Source organism: Ovis canadensis, chromosome 2 (assembly GCF_042477335.2).
Source record: "Ovis canadensis isolate MfBH-ARS-UI-01 breed Bighorn chromosome 2, ARS-UI_OviCan_v2, whole genome shotgun sequence".
NCBI lineage: Eukaryota > Metazoa > Chordata > Mammalia > Artiodactyla > Bovidae > Ovis > Ovis canadensis.
Genome location: NC_091246.1, coordinates 60,034,645 through 60,050,425, shown reverse-complemented (window position 1 = coordinate 60,050,425; position 15,781 = coordinate 60,034,645). Strand labels below are relative to the sequence as shown.

General features: G+C 36.5%; 1 protein-coding gene across 3 annotated transcripts in view; it reads left to right on the top strand.

Annotated features, from left to right (window-relative positions):
* VPS13A (vacuolar protein sorting 13 homolog A) overlaps nucleotides 1–15,781 on the top strand; it is a 272,036-nt gene that overhangs the window by 91,662 nt on the left and 164,593 nt on the right. For all 3 annotated transcript variants that reach the window (XM_069576302.1, XM_069576303.1, XM_069576304.1), the window contains exons 21-22: nucleotides 4,250–4,382; nucleotides 5,037–5,154. In XM_069576302.1, coding sequence (XP_069432403.1) covers nucleotides 4,250–4,382; nucleotides 5,037–5,154 — 251 coding nt within the window. The remainder of the gene's footprint in view (nucleotides 1–4,249; nucleotides 4,383–5,036; nucleotides 5,155–15,781) is intronic.

Genomic DNA, 15,781 nt, shown 5'->3' with positions numbered 1-15,781 from the left:
AGCTGAGTGCTGAAGAATTGATGCTTTTGAACTGTGGTGTTGGAGAAGACTCTTGAGAGTCCCTTGGACAGCAAGGAGATCCAACCAGTCCTAAAGGAGATCAGTCCTGGGTGTTCTTTGGAAGGACAGATGTTTAAGCTGAAACTCCAATACTTTGGCCACCTGATGTGAAGAGCTGACTCATTAGAAAAGACTCTGATGTTGGGAAAGATTGAGGGCAGGAGGAGAAGAGGATGAGATGGTTGGATGACATCACCAACTCAATGGACATGGGTTTGGGTGGACGCTGGGAACTAGTGATGAACAGGGAGGCCTGGCGTGCTGTGGTTCATGGGGTCGCAAAGAGTCGTACACGACTGAGCGATTGAACTGAACTGAACTAGGCTGGCCATAACTTTTTTTCCCAAGGAGGAAGAATCTTCTAATTTCATGGCTGCAGTCATCATCTGCAGTGATTTTGGAGCCCTAAAAAATAAAGTCTGAAACTGTTTCCACATCTGTCTGCCATGAGGTGACGGGACTAGATGCCATGATCCTAGTTTTCTGAATGTTGAGCTTTAAGCCAACTTTTTCACTCTCCTCTTTCACTTTCACCAAGAGGCTTTTTAGTTCTTCACTTTCTGCCATAATGATGGTATCTGAGGTTATTGATATTTCTCCTGGCAATCTTGATTCCAGCTTGTGCTTCATCCAGCAGTGTTTCTCAATGATATACTCTGCCTATAAGTTAAATAAGCAGGGTGACAATATACAGCCTTGACGTACTTCTTTCCTTATTTGGAACCAGTCTGCTGTTCCATGTTCAGTTCTAACTTGCTTCCTAACCTGCATACAGGTTTATCAGGGGACAGATTCGCTGGTCTGGTGTTCCCATCCTTCAGAATTTCAACAGTTTGTTGTGATCCACACAGTCACAGGCTTTGCCATAGTCAAAAGCAGAAGTAGATGTTTTTCTGGAACTCTCTTGCTTTTTTGATGCAGGTATCAGGTATACTAATATTTAATCCTGGAATCTCACTTACCATTATAAAGCTATCTAAATATCTTATCATGCCATGGAAATGTTTTGTAAGATGTATTTGTGTCTTAATATTGTTTTTAATAAAAAGTCTTCTTCAGTTCAGTTCATTCATCCATTGTGTCCGAATCACTGTGACCCCATGAATTGCATCACACCAGGCCTCCCTGTCCATCACCAACTCCTGGAGTTCACTCAAACTCATGTCCATCGAGTCAGTGATGCCATGCAGCCATCTCATCCTCTGTCGTCCCCTTCTCCTCCTGCCCCCAATCCCTCCCAGCATCAGAGTCTTTTCCAATGAGTCAACTCTTCACATGAGGTGGCCAAAGTATTGGAATTTCAGCTTCAGCATCAGTCCTTCCAATGAAAACCCAGGGCTGATCTCCTATAGAATGGACTGATTGGATCTCCTTGCAGTCCAAGGGACTCTCAAGAGTCTTCTCCAACACCGCAGTTCAAAAGCATCAATTCTTCAGCACTCAGCCTTCTTCACAGTCCAACTTTCACATCCATACATGACCACTGGAAAAACCATAGCCTTGACTAGATGGACCTTTGTTGACAAAGTTATGTCTCTGCATTTGAATATGCTATCCAGGTTGGTCATAACTTTCCTTCCAAGGAGTAAGCGTCTTTAATTTCATGGCTGCAATCACTATCTGCAATGATTTTGGAGCCCCCCAAAATAATGTCTGACACTGTTTCCACTGTTGCCCATCTATTTCCCATGAAGTGTTGGGACCGGATGCCATGATCTTCGTTTTCTGAATGGTGAGCTTTAAGCCAACTTTTTCACTCTACTCTTGCACTTTCATCAAGAGACTTAGCTCCTCTTCACTTTCTGCCATGAGGGTGGTGTCATCTGCATGTCTGAGGTTATTGATATTTCTCCCAGCAATTTGATTCCAGCTTGTGCTTCATCCAGCCCAGCGTTTCTCATGATGTACACTGCATATAAGTTAAATAAGCAGGGTGACAATAAACAGCCTTGATGTACTCCTTTTCCTATTTGGAACCAGTCTGTTGTTCCCTGTCCAGTTCTAACTGTTGCTTCTTGACCTGCATACAGGTTTCTCAAGAGGCAGGTTAGGTGGTCTGGTATTCCCATCTCTTTCAGAATTTTCCACAGTTTATTGTGATCCACAGAGTCAAAGGCTTTGGTATAGTCAATAAAGCAGAAATAGATATTTTTCTGGAACTCTGTTGCTTTTTCGATGATTCAGTGGATGTTGGCAATTTGATCTCTGGTTCCTCTGCCTTTTCTCAAACCAGCTTGAACATGTGGAAGTTCATGGTTCACATATTGCTGAAGCCTGGCTTGGAGAATTTTGAGCATTACTTAACTAGCATGTGAGATGAGTGCAATTGTGTGGTAGTTTGAGCATTCATTGGCATTGCCTTTCTTTGGGATTGAAATGAAAACTGACTTTTTCCAATGCTGTGGTCACTGTTGAGTTTTCCAAATTTGCTGGCATATTGAGTGCAGCACTTTCACAGCATCATCTTTCAGGATCTGAAATAGCTCAACTGGAATTCCATCACCTCCACTAGCTTTCTTCATAGTGATGCTTTCTAAGGCCCACTTGACTTCACATTGCAGGATGTCTGGCTCTAGGTGAGTGATCACAGCATCATGATTATCTGGGTCGTCAAGATCTTTTTTGTACAGTTCTTCTGTGTATTCTTGCCAACTCTTAATATCTTCTGCTTCTTTTAGGTCCCTACCATTTCTGTCCTTTATTGAGCCCATCTTTGCATGAAATGTTCCCTTGGTATCTCTAATTTTCTTGAAGAGTTCTCTAGTCTTTCCCATTCTGTTGTTTTCCTCTATTTCTTTGCATTGATCGCTGAGGAAGGCTCTCTTATCTTTCCTTGCTATTCTTTGGAACTCCGCATTCGAATAGGTATGTCTTCTCTTCTTTTCGCAGCTATTTGTAAGGCCTCCCCAGACAGCCATTTCTTTTTTGCATTTCTTTTCCATGGGGATGGTCTTTATCCCTGTCTCCTGTACAATGTCACCAGCTTCTGTCCATAGTTCATTAGGCACTGTATCTATCAGATTTAGTCCCTTAAATCTATTTCTCACTTCCACTGTATAATCATAAGGGATTTGATTTTGGTCATACCTGAATGGTCTTGTGGTTTTCCCTACTTTCTTCAATTTAAGTCTGAATTTGGCAATAAGGAGTTCCTGATCTGAGCCACATTCAGAATGTGGTCCACTGGAGAAGGGAATGGCAAACCATTTCAGTATTCTTGCCTTGAGAACCCCATGAACAGTATGAAAAGGCAAAATGATAAGATACTGAAAGAGGAACTCCCCAGGTCAGAGGTGCCCAGTATGCTACTAGAGATCAATGGAGAAATAACTTCAGAAAGAATGAAGGGATCATCCAAAGCAAAAACAATACCCAGTTGTGGATGTGACTGGTGATAGAAGTGAGGTCTGATGCTGTAAAGAGCAATATTGCATAGAAACCTGGAATGTTAGGTCCATGAATCAAGGCAAATTTCAAGTGATCAAACAGGAGATGGCAAGAGTGAACATCCATTCTAGGATTCAGTGAACTAAAATGGACTGGAATGGGTAAATTTAACTCAGATGACCATTATATCTACTACTGTGGGCAGGAATCCCTTAGAAGAAATGGAGTAGCCATCATGGTCAAAAAAAGAGTCCAAAATTCAGTACTTGGTTGCAATCTCAAAAACAACAGAACGATCTCTCTGCATTTCCAAGGCAAACCATTCAGTGTCACAGTAATCCCAATCTATGCCCTAACCAGTAATGCTGAAGAAGTTGAAGTTGAATGGTTCTGTGAAGACCTACAAGACTTTTTAGAACTAACTGCCGAAAAAGTTGTCCTTTTTATTATAGGAGACTGGAATGCTGAAGTAGGAAGTCAAGAAACACCTGGGGTAACAGGCAAAAGTCTTCTTAGCAGATTAAATTAAATTTAGATGTATTATTTACGAGAACTGGCTTTGTTTTCCCTTTTTAATATAAATGATTAGGAAATACAACTTATCATGTAAAAACGTGCTTTATACCTTGCCTTCTCATTATATATGTCATGGATAAAGGTGTTTTTAATTGTCTTACAGTGTATGTCAGCTTGTGAGTTTATCTTTTCCTGTTAAGTTTTTATGTATAGTCTAAAAGATAAAAATTTTATATTTTCATTTGAAGTAATTTGCATAGTCTAAACTGTTAAAATTAACTTAAAGGTGACAAGTAAAATTCGTTCAGAATTACCAGATTTAAAACAAGGTGGAGCCAATCGTGAAGAGATAATGCATAGAGCTTATGATTCCTTTGATATTCAGCTTACAAGCATACAGCTGCTTTTCAGCAGAGTTGGTAAGTACAGAAGGCATTATTTGTTGATTCATTTTGCTGAAGTGATTAATTGGGATTTTAGACAATTTCTCTTAAGACTGTCATACAAGATATGTTAGATGTTTTATATTTTTGAATTAGAAGTGATAGATTTTTCCCAGGAGTGGTATCTCAGGTAGGAGAGATTTTACTATTGAAGAGACATTGTCAATGTCTGGAGACATTTTTTGTTGTGAGAAGTAGGGAGTTTGGGCACTACTGCTATCTGGTCCTTCCCTGGTGGCTCAGACAGTTAAGAAATCGGGTTCAGACTCGGTCAGGAAGATCCCCTGCAGGAGGCAATGGCAACTCACTCCAGTATTTTTACCTGGAGAATTCCATGGACAGAGGAGCCTGGCAGGCTACAATCCGTGGGGTCACAAAGAGTCAGATATGGCTGAGTGATTAACACTTTCACTTTCCTGTTAAAATATAGTCTGAAGCAGAAGAAGAAAACTAAGGAGGGAAAAGAATTTACCTACTAATTATGTATACTTGAGAATATGGCATTGAAATTATCTAGATGTAGGAAGATTTCCTCATATCATGCATTGTATAAAGTAGTAATGGTAATTTTAGGTTCAGTGTGTTTTTTTAGTTTGCCTTCTTTAAGCATATTCTGTTTTCTGTAATTAGGTGATAATTGGAAAGAAGCGAGAAAACTCAATGTGTCTGCACAGCATATCTTGGTACCTATGCACTTCAATGTGGAGCTCTCTAAGGCCATGGTTTTCATGGATATAAGTATGCCCAAGTATGTATTATCTGTTTCATGTGTTCATAAATTTTCTTAATGTAGCTAAGAAATACCATGTTTCATTGATTTTTTTGGTAGTACAATATATATAACATACCATTTACCATTTTAAGTGTATAATTCTGTGGTATTAATAAGTCCATACACACTTTTTCCTGACCACACCACCATCCGTCTCTAGAAGTTTATCAGATTCACAAACTAGAACTCTACCCATTAAACAGTAATGCGCCACTTTCTCCTCCCGGAAGTCCATGGCAGTCACCATTTTGTGCTATTTCTCTATGAATTTGACTACTCTAGGTATTTTGTGTAAGTGGAATCATACAATATTTCTCCTTTTGTGCTTGGTTTATTTTTCAAAGCATGATGTCTCCATGTTGACCCATGTTGTCGTATACATCAGAATTTCGTTTTTTTTTTTTTTGTATTGGAGTATACCCAGTTAATAGTGTTTGATAGTTTCAGGTCAATAGCAAAGGGACTCAGCCATACATTTACATGAGAATTTCATTTGTTCTTGAAGCTTAATTTCATTGCATATATATGTCATGTATTGTTTATCCATTTATATGTTGATGAACATTTGATTATGATAATAATGTTGCTGTGGTCGTTGGTGTACAGATATCTGTTGGTGTACCTGCTTTAAATTTCTGGGGTTAGGAATCTAGAAGTAGAATCTTGGATTATTCTATTATTAATTTTTTGAAAAAAGCTCCCCTACTGTTTTCTGTAGCTACTGCACTATTTTATAATCCCATCAACAATGTGCAAAGTTTCCAACTTTTCTACCTCTTCAAGAACACTTGTTATTTTCTTCTTTTTTTAAAAAATAATAATGATTCTAACAGGTGTGAGTAGTATTTAATTATAGTTTTGAATTGCATTTTCCTAATGATAATTGAGGTTGAACATATTTTCACGTTCTTCTGGCAGTTTACATGTTTCTTTAGTTAATGTCTACTCAAGTCTTTTTGTTGTTCATTTGCTAAATCATGCCCAGCTCTTTGTGACCCTATGGACTGTAGCATACCAGGCTTCCCTGTCCTTTACTGTCTCTGGTAGTTCGCTCAAACTCATGTCGTTCAGTTGACGTTGCCATCCAAACTTCTCATCTTTGTCACCTCTTTCTTCTTTTGCCTTTGATATTTCCCAGCATTAGGTCTTTTCCAATGAGTCAACTCTTTTTATCAGTTGGCCAAAGTATTGGAGCTTCGCCATGCATCCATCCAGTAAATAGTCAGGGTTAATTTCCTTTAGGATTGACTGATCTGATCTCCTTTTTGTCCAAGGGACTCTCAATAGTCTTCTCTAACACCACAGTTCGAAAGCATCAGTTCTTTGGCACTCAGCCTTCTATATGGTCCAACTTTCACATCTGTACATGACTAATGGAAAAACCATAGCTTTGACTATATGGACCTTTGTCAGCAAATGTGCTACCTTTTAATATGCTGTCTAGATTGTCATTGCTTTTCTTCAAGGAGCAAGCATCATTTAGTTCCATGGCTGCAATCCACTGTCTGCAGTGATTTTGGAGATGAAGAAAGTAAAATCCTCCACTGTTTCCATTTTTTCACTATCTATTTGCCATGAAGCTATGGGACCAGATGCCATTATCTTAGTTTTTTAAATGTTGAGTGCTAAGCCAGCTTTTTCACTCTCCTCTTTACCTTTCATCAACAAGCTCTTTAGTTCCTCTTTGCTTTCTTCCATTAAGGTGGTGTCATCTGCCTATCTGAAGTTATTGATATTTCTCCTGGAAATTTTGATTCCAGCTTGTGATTCGTCTAGCCTGGCATTTCACATGATATACTCTGCATATAAATTAATTAAGCAGGATGACAGTATACAGCCTTGACATACTCCTTTCCCATTTTTGAGACAGTTCATTGTTCTATGTCTAGTTGTAACTATTGCTTCTTGCCTTGCATACAGGTTTTTTTGGAGGCAGGTAAGGTGATCTGGTATTCCCATCTCTTTCAGAATTTTCCACAGTTTATTGTGATACACGCAGTCAAAGGCTTTGACATTGTCAATGAAGCAGATGTTTTTCTGGGATTCTCTTGCTTTTTCTGTGATCCAGCAGTTGTTGGCAATTTGGTCTCTGGTTTCTCTGCCTTTTCTAAATCCAGCTTGTACCTCTGGAGGTTCTCAGTCCACATACAGTTGAAGCCTAGGTTGAAGGACTTTGAGCATTACCTTCAATTCAAGTCCTCTGTGTGTGGTCTGTCACATAAATTATGTCCATCTCTTTGCAATCCCATGGATTATAGCCCACCAGACTCCCCTGCCCATGGAATTTTCGAGGCGAAAATACTGGAGAGGGTTACCATTTTCTCCTCCAGGGGATCTTCTCGACCGAGGGATCAAACCTGCGTTACCACACCACCTCACACCTTTTAATTACATTGTGTTTTTTGTTGTCAAGTTGCAGCAAATTTGTTTTGTCCTTAATACTTTCTGGGATATTAACTCCCTGTTAGATAAATGAGTTGCAAATCTTTTCTTTTGTTTCTGTATTGTCTTATAATCTTTTGATATGTCCTTTGATGCACTAATGCTTTAAAGTATGAGTAAGTTTAATTTATCTTTGTTGCTTGTGCTTTTGTGTCAGATGAGAAATTAGCAAATCAAGTGTCCTGAAGTTTTTCCTTTATATTTTTTTCAAAGAATTTTATACTTTAACTCTTAGGAAATCTTTTTGAGTTAATTTTTGGATATGGTATAAGGTAATGAATCAGTTTTATTCTTTTGCATGTGGGTATGCAGTTTTTCAGCACCATTTGTTGAAAAGACTATTCTTTCTCTGTGGAATATTCTTGATAACCTCTGTTGAAAATCATTTGCCCATATATGTGAGGGTTTATTTCTGGGCTTTCTATTCTGTTCCTTTGGTCTCTGTGTCTGTCTTTATGCCAGTAACACAGTTTTGATTACTGTAGCTTTGTAATAATGAAATCAGGAAGTGTGAGTCATCCAATGTTAATCTTTTTCTACATTGATTTAGTGATTTGGAGTCTATTGAGATTCTACATGAATTTTAAGATGAATATTTCTATTTTTACAACAGATGTCATTGAGATTTTGAATCTGTAGGTGTTTTTAGTTGTGACGTGTTAACATTGTCTTCCAATCTATGAATACAAGCTATTTTTCCATTTACTTGTATCTTTAATTTCTTTCCACATTATTTTGTACTTTTCACTGTGTCTTTTGCTTCCCTGATTAAGCTTATTCTTTTTGATGCTATTATAAATGGAATTGTTTTCTTAATTTCTTTGTAAATGGAAACTCAGTTGACATTTTTGAGTTGATTTTATCTTGTGCAACTTTGAATTTGCTTATAAGTTCTAACTCTGTGTGTGTGTGTGCAATTGTTAGGATTTTGTACATATAAGACCACTTTATCTTAAAACAGAGGCAATTTTATTTCATCATTTCTACTTTGGATACCTTTTTTTTCCTTTTTCTTGCCTAATTTCTCTGGGTAGAATTTCCAGTACTATGTTGAATAAAGGTAATTTAAGTTTTCATCCTTTATTCTGATAATAGAGGAAAAGCTTTTCATCTTTTCCTTGAGTATGCTATCTGTAGTTTGTTCATATGTGACCTTTATTATTCTGAGTTAGTTTCCTTCTGTTTATAATTTTTAAGCATTTTTTATTAGGGAAATGTGTTAAAATTTTCAAATGCTTTTTCTTCTTCAGTTGAAATGATCAGATGTTATTTTTGTCCTTTGATTTTGTTAATGTGGTGTATTACGTTGATCTGTTTTCATATGTTTGAACCACTTTTCCATTCCTTATTGCAGTGGGGATAAGTCCTACTGGGTCATGATGTTAAATCCTTTTAATATGGTGTTGAATTTTGTGCTCTTATTTTTGAGGATTTTTGCATCAGTGTTCATAAGGGATATTGGTTTGTAGTTTTTTTTTTTTTCCTTGTGGTATTTTTGTCTGGTTTTGGTATCAGTAACACTCTCCTTAAGATGCTTTAGGAAGTATTCCTTTCCTTTCAGGAAGAGGTTGAGAAAAATGTGTGTTTCTCCTTTAAATGTTTAAATGTATGGTAGAATTCACTTGTGAAACCATCTGATCATGGGTTTTCATTTCTTAGGTGATTTTTGATTAGTGATTCACTCTCTATATTAGTTATATATCTATCTAGATTTTCTGTTTCTTCAAAACTCAGTGTTGATTGGTCTGTGTTTCTAGGAATTTGTTCACATTAGGTTATCCAATTTGTTGGCATAAATTCCCTCTTATTTTGGTAGAATTGGTAGTGATGTCCCCACTTTCATTTCTGATTTTAGTTGATTCTCTCTTTAATCTTACTAAAGATTCTTCAGTTTTGTTCATCTTTTTAAAGAACCAACTCTTGTTGATTTTCTCAATTATTTTTAAATTCTCTATTTTATTTCTCTCTGATCTGTATTTCTTTACTTCAGCTAACTTTTGGGTTAGTTTGCTCCTTTTTTAGTTCTTTAAGATATAAAGTTGTGTTGTTGATTTGAGATCTTTCTTTTTCAGTATAAATGTTTACAGCTATAAATTTCCCTCAGTATAGTTATTACTTTATGCTATGAATTTTGGTATGTCGTATCTTGATTTTCAGTTGTCTCAATATATTTGTTTTCCTTGTGACTTCTTCGACTCATTGGTTAACAGTAAATGTGTTAATTTATACATATTCATAATTTTACATTTTTCATTCTGCTGTTGATTTCTAGTTTCATTCCATTGTGATTTAAAAAGATACTTTCTATGATTTCGATCTTTAAAAAATTTTGACTCCTGTGTTGTGACCTAAAATTTGGTCTGTCCTGGAAAATGTTCTGTGTACATGTATGAACAATGTGTATTCTGCTGTTGATGTAGGAGTATTCTGTTTATGTTTGTTGATAGTATTGTTTTCATCCTCTATTTCTTTATTGATCTTTCCTCTGGCTCTTCTGTCAATTATTGAAAGTGGGGTAGGTTTTGAAGTCTCATGTTAACTGTAGAGTGAATTTTTTCCTCAGTTCTATCAATATTTCATTTATTTTTGACCTCTGATATTTGGTGTGTATACGTTTCTAGTTATTATATCTTCTTGATGAAGTTACCTTTTATTGTACAATGTCTTTTGTGTAATTACAGGTTTTGACCTACCAGTGTGGTTTGAGTGATATTATTATAGCCATTTCTGCTTTCTTCTGGGTATTATTGGGATGGAATATCTTTCACTTTCAAACTGTTTATGTCCTTAGATTTAAAGTAAGTCCCATGCAGAAAGCATATAGTTTGATCTGTTTTTTAAAAAATCCATTCTGTCAGTTTATATCTTTGTGAAGTTTAAACCATTATGTTTGAAGTAAATACTGATAATTTTAATTTTGTAATTTTGTTACTTTCTGTGTGTCTTACAGCTTTTTGGTCCCTTTTTTCCCTCCTTTTTGGCCTTTGTTTTGTTCAGTTGATTTTCTTGTTTTGACATGTCTTGATGCCCTTCTCTTTTCCAGATATGCATCTTCTATAGGTAATTTTTTATTAGTTATTTTCATGGAGATTACCTGTAACATTGTAAAGTTGACAATCTTTTTAAAATTGACATCAGCTTAATTTAACTGCATAAAAAAACTACTATTTACTGCTCAACCCCCTCCATCTTGTCATTGATGTCAGAAATTATATCCTTATTGTATATTTTATACTCATTATCATAGATTTATAATTATTTTCATGCATTTGTCTTTTAAATCCTGTAGGAAATAAAAGGTAGAGTTAGAATGAAAAATCATAGTAATAGTTGATTTTATCTGTTGAGTTAGACTGGGCTATTTAACTGATTTAGTTCTAAATAGTTTTAGACTATAGCTAGCTCGCCCTTTCACCTTTTCTTTCCACCAGTAATTTTTCTCCCTTGCAAACTTTCAAACCTCAGCTACAGATCTACTTAAAAATTTAAAGAAAGACACATCTAACAACTACCAGACAGTAGACAGTCTAAGGGGATTTGTTACTAGAGAGGAAACAAGCGAATGCTCGTATAGTAGTGGTCAAGGTTTTGTGCTTGAAGTATGGGTGGAAGGGATTGTAGGAAGTAGTGATAGCCTGGTCTCTTTTGCATATGCTGTGTTATGGACCTTTTTCATACTGTTTTACTGTTGTGGCCATGTGAAAGGAAGAGACTTAAAAGAAACCTGTGTACTTTTTTTTTTCTGCCTTTCAAATTATAATGATTCTATTCTTTAGGAAACATTGTACAGTTTACTAACTCTCATTCGCTTATACTTCCTTAATTGAAAATATCAAACTGGGACTCTGAGAGTCTTAAAGTAGAGGAATACCAGGATTTGGTTTGAGAAAGAAGGAAAGAAGACCATTCTATACATTTTGCTATTTCGTATAATCAAGCATTAGGTGTAGGTTAATTTTAGATGCAAGGCTTACATTCTTTGGGTTCTTTCCAGATGTTCTCCTGCCTATTTACTATTGTCTGATATTTCTTTTAAAGTTTGTCAGTACATGAGAAAAGTCAAAGATGCATGTGATTTCCTGTTGTAAACGTGATTATGAATAAACTTTTTTTCCAGCATTTTACTTAAGTGTGCTAGAATCTAAGATATTATAGGGTACCAAAAAAGATGATATTACTGATAGAAGAAATGGCTAACATCCCTTGCTTTAGATTTCTCTATAAATATATGATTATGTCCTGTAATGTAGGGAATCTGAGAAGGCAATGGCACCCCACTCCAGTGTTCTTGCCTGGAGAATCCCAGGGATGGGGGAGCCTGGTGGGCTGCCATCTATGGGGTCGCACAGAGTCGGACACAACTGAAGCAACTTAGCAGCAGCAGCAGCAATGTAGGGAATATGTACAGCATAGCAGGAATTAAAGTAGCTGATTAAAATGTTTTTATATAGATAATGGAATCAAGAGTATGTGAAAGAATGGAATCAAGAGTATGTGAAAGATTAGTTCAGTGTGACACTAAGCAGACTGTTTCTTTTAAGAGCCAGATAGTAAATATTTTAAGCTTGAAGTTGTATCGTCTGTCACAAGTACTCAGCTCTGGTGTTTTAGCATGAAAGCAGCTATAAACAGCACAGAATGAATATGTATAGCTGTATTCGAGAATATTTATTTACAAAAATAAGCAGCATGCTGGATTAATCCATGGCCATATTTTGCCAAACTGTGGTTCAGTGCATTACGTAACCAACAAAAGGGAAAATCCTCCAGGAAAGCTCTTTGTACTCGTATCCTTATGATACTAAAATGGCTATGTTAGGACCAGAGATGTGTGCCTAAAATAATCACAGGCAGAAACTATAATGATTTAGAAAGATGAAATCTAAGAAGCATTTAATTTTAGTTTTATAATGTGGGCAGTATAAAGTGGATATGACATTACATAAAATTCTAGAACTCTACAAGTATCAGGGAACTTTTTTTGAAGTTTGAACTTAAAAAGTTTAAGGCAAATGAAAGGAAATCCTCTTATTATTTGGTGGGTAGTATTTTGGCACCTGTCATCTTCACGTTGTTCAGCTGCCTTACTAAAAGAAATTGAAAATAAGTTTAGGTACATTAATGAGATGGATCCATAATGTGTACCTGTTAAATTAGGATGTATTGGATTAGTTAAAAATACTTAGGCTATTAGAGATAAATGAAAGCTATAATTTTTTCAAGGAATTCAGATATATTTTTAGCACTCATTATGTTTGACTGAAAAGTGAGTTTTAAAAAATGAGGGATAAAAATTGTGAATGAAAATTTTTTCTGTCTTTGATGTCAGTCTCTTTTTAATATATTCTTTTTAAAAGATTTTCTTCATATTGCAGCAGTTTCAGAGTCACAGAAAAGTTGATAGGAAGCTCCAGAGATTGTCCTTATACCCCTTGCATCCACTCATGCATGAAAATGAAAAATGCTCAGTCGTGTCTGATTCTTTGCGACCCCATAGACTAGTCCATGGAATTCTCTTGGCCAGAATACTGGAGTGGGTAGCTGTTCCTTCTCCAGGGGTCATCTAACTCAGGAATCGAACCAGCGTCTCCTGCATTGCAGGTGGATTCTTCACCAGCTCAACTACCAGGGAAGCCTAGGACTATTGGAGTGGGAAGGCCTATCCCTTCTCCAGTGGATCTTCCCAATCCAGGAATCAAACCAGGGTCTCCTGTGTTGCAGGCAGATTCTTTACCAATGGAGCCATCCATGCATAGCCTTCGCCATTAACAATATCCCTCACCAAGTGGCACACTTGTTAGATTTACATTAACAGATCAAACTTCCATTGACACATCATAATTACCCAAAGTCTTTTCACTTCAGTTCAGTCGCTCAGTCGTGGCCAACTCTTTGTGACCCCATGAATCGCAGCACGCCAGGCTTCCCTGTCCATCACCAACTCCTGGAGTTCACTGAAACCCACGTGCATCAAGTTGGTAATGCCATCAAACCATCTCATCCTCTGTTGTCCCCTTCTCCTCTTGCCCCCAATCCCTCCCAGCATCAGAGTCTTTTCCAATGAGTCAACTCTTCGCATGAGATGGCCAAAGTACTGGAGTTTCAGCTTTAGCATCAGTCCTTCCAAAGAAATCCCAGGGCTGATCTCCTTCAGAATGGACTGGTTGGATCTCCTTGCAGTCCAAGGGACTCTCGAGAGTCTTCTCCAACACCACAGTTCAAAAGCATCAATTCTTCTGCGCTCAGCTTTCTTCACAGTCCAACTTTCACATCCATACATGACCACAGGAAAAACCATATCCTTGAGTAGATGGACCTTTTTTTTAGCAAAGTCTGTAGTTTACATTATATTTCACTCTTGATGTTGTACATTGAATGGGTTTGGACAAATGCGTGACATGTATCCGTCATTACGGTATCATATAGACTTTTATCTTATAGAGTATTTTCACTGCTTTAAAAATCTTCTGTTTTATCCCTCCTCTGTCACACAAGCCCTAGCAAGCCCTGATCTTTTTACTGTGTCCATAGTTTTGCCTTTTCCAGAATGTTCTATAGATGGAATTAAAGAGGAGAAAGACTTTTCAGATTGGCATCTTTCACTTAGTAATATGCATTTGAGGTTCCTCCCTATCATTTCATGACTTGATAGCTCAATTTTTTAATGCTAAATAATATTCCATTATCTGATGTATCACAAATTGTTTATCCATTACCTTCTGCAGGACATCTTGGTTGCTTCCAAGTTTAGCTGTAAAATTGAAATATAAAATTTTGTGGATAAACTTAATTCATATAAATTTATGGGCAAAGCTGTTACAGACATCCATGGATAAATGGATAAATTTATGGATAAATCCCCATAGGATTTATGGGGACATAACTTTACATTCCTTTGGGGTAAATATCAAGGAGCAAAATTGCTAGATCATATGGTAAGAGTATCTTTAGTGTTTTGAGAACCTTTCAGACTGTCTTCTAAGTGGCTATACCCTTTTGCATTGCTGTCAGTAGTGATTGTGAGTTTCTGCTGCTCCACATCCTTGCCATTATTTAGTGTTGTCAGTATTCCTGATTTTGGTTGTTATAGTAGGTGCATAGTAGTATCTCAGTAATTCTTATTTTGATTTGTATTTCTCTGGTAGTATATAATGTGAAACATCTTTGCTTATTTGCTGTCTGTGTGTCTTTGATGAGGTGTCAAGATCTTTGGCCCGTTTTTCAACTAGATTGCCTTCTCATTGAGTATTACAAACTTCTTGAACTTTTTGGATAGTGTTCCTTTATGAGATCTTTCTTTTGCAAATATTTTCTCCCACTTGGTTGCTTGTCTTATAATTCTCTTGGAATTTTCTTTTGTAGAGCAGAAGCTTAAAAAAATTTTTTTTTTAATTCATTACTCTCTGTTTTGGCTGTGGCATATAGGATCTTAGTTCCCTGAACAGGGATCAAACCCTTGCTCCCTCACTAGAACCAGGAATTGTCAGGGAAGTTCCAAAAGTTTTTAAATTTTAACCAAATCCAGTTTATCAATTAGTTCTTTCATGAATTGTGCCTTTGCATTGTATCTATTAAGTGATATTTAAAAAGTATCTGAAAAGGTCATCTAAGTTTTCCTTGATTTATCTTTGTGGAGCTTTATAGTATTGGGTTTTAAATTTAGGTTTGTGGTCCACTTTCATTTGGCTTTTGTGAAAGGTATAAAGCCTATGTCTAAATTAATGTTTTTGCATGTCAATATTCATTTATTCAGCACCATTTGTTGAAGAGAATGTCTTTGCTCCATTATTTGTCTTTGCTTTTTTGCCAGAGATTCAGACTGTATTTGTGGAGGTCTGTTTTGCACTCTATTCTGTTCCATTGATCTGTTTGTATATTGTTTTGACAGTAGCACACTGTCTTGCTTTAGAGTAAGTCTTGAATCAGGGAATGTCAATCCTCCAATGTTGCTCTTCTTCAGTATTATGTTGACTAATATGTTCTGGGTCTTTTGCCTCTCCATATAAATTTTAAAATCAATTTGTCCATATCCATTAAATAACTTCATGGGATATTGATTGTGATTGCATTGAATCTATAGCTCAGTTGGGGATTAACTGACATCTCAACAGTATTGAATTTTCCTACCCTTCCATGTGGAATATCTCTTCATTTATTTAGT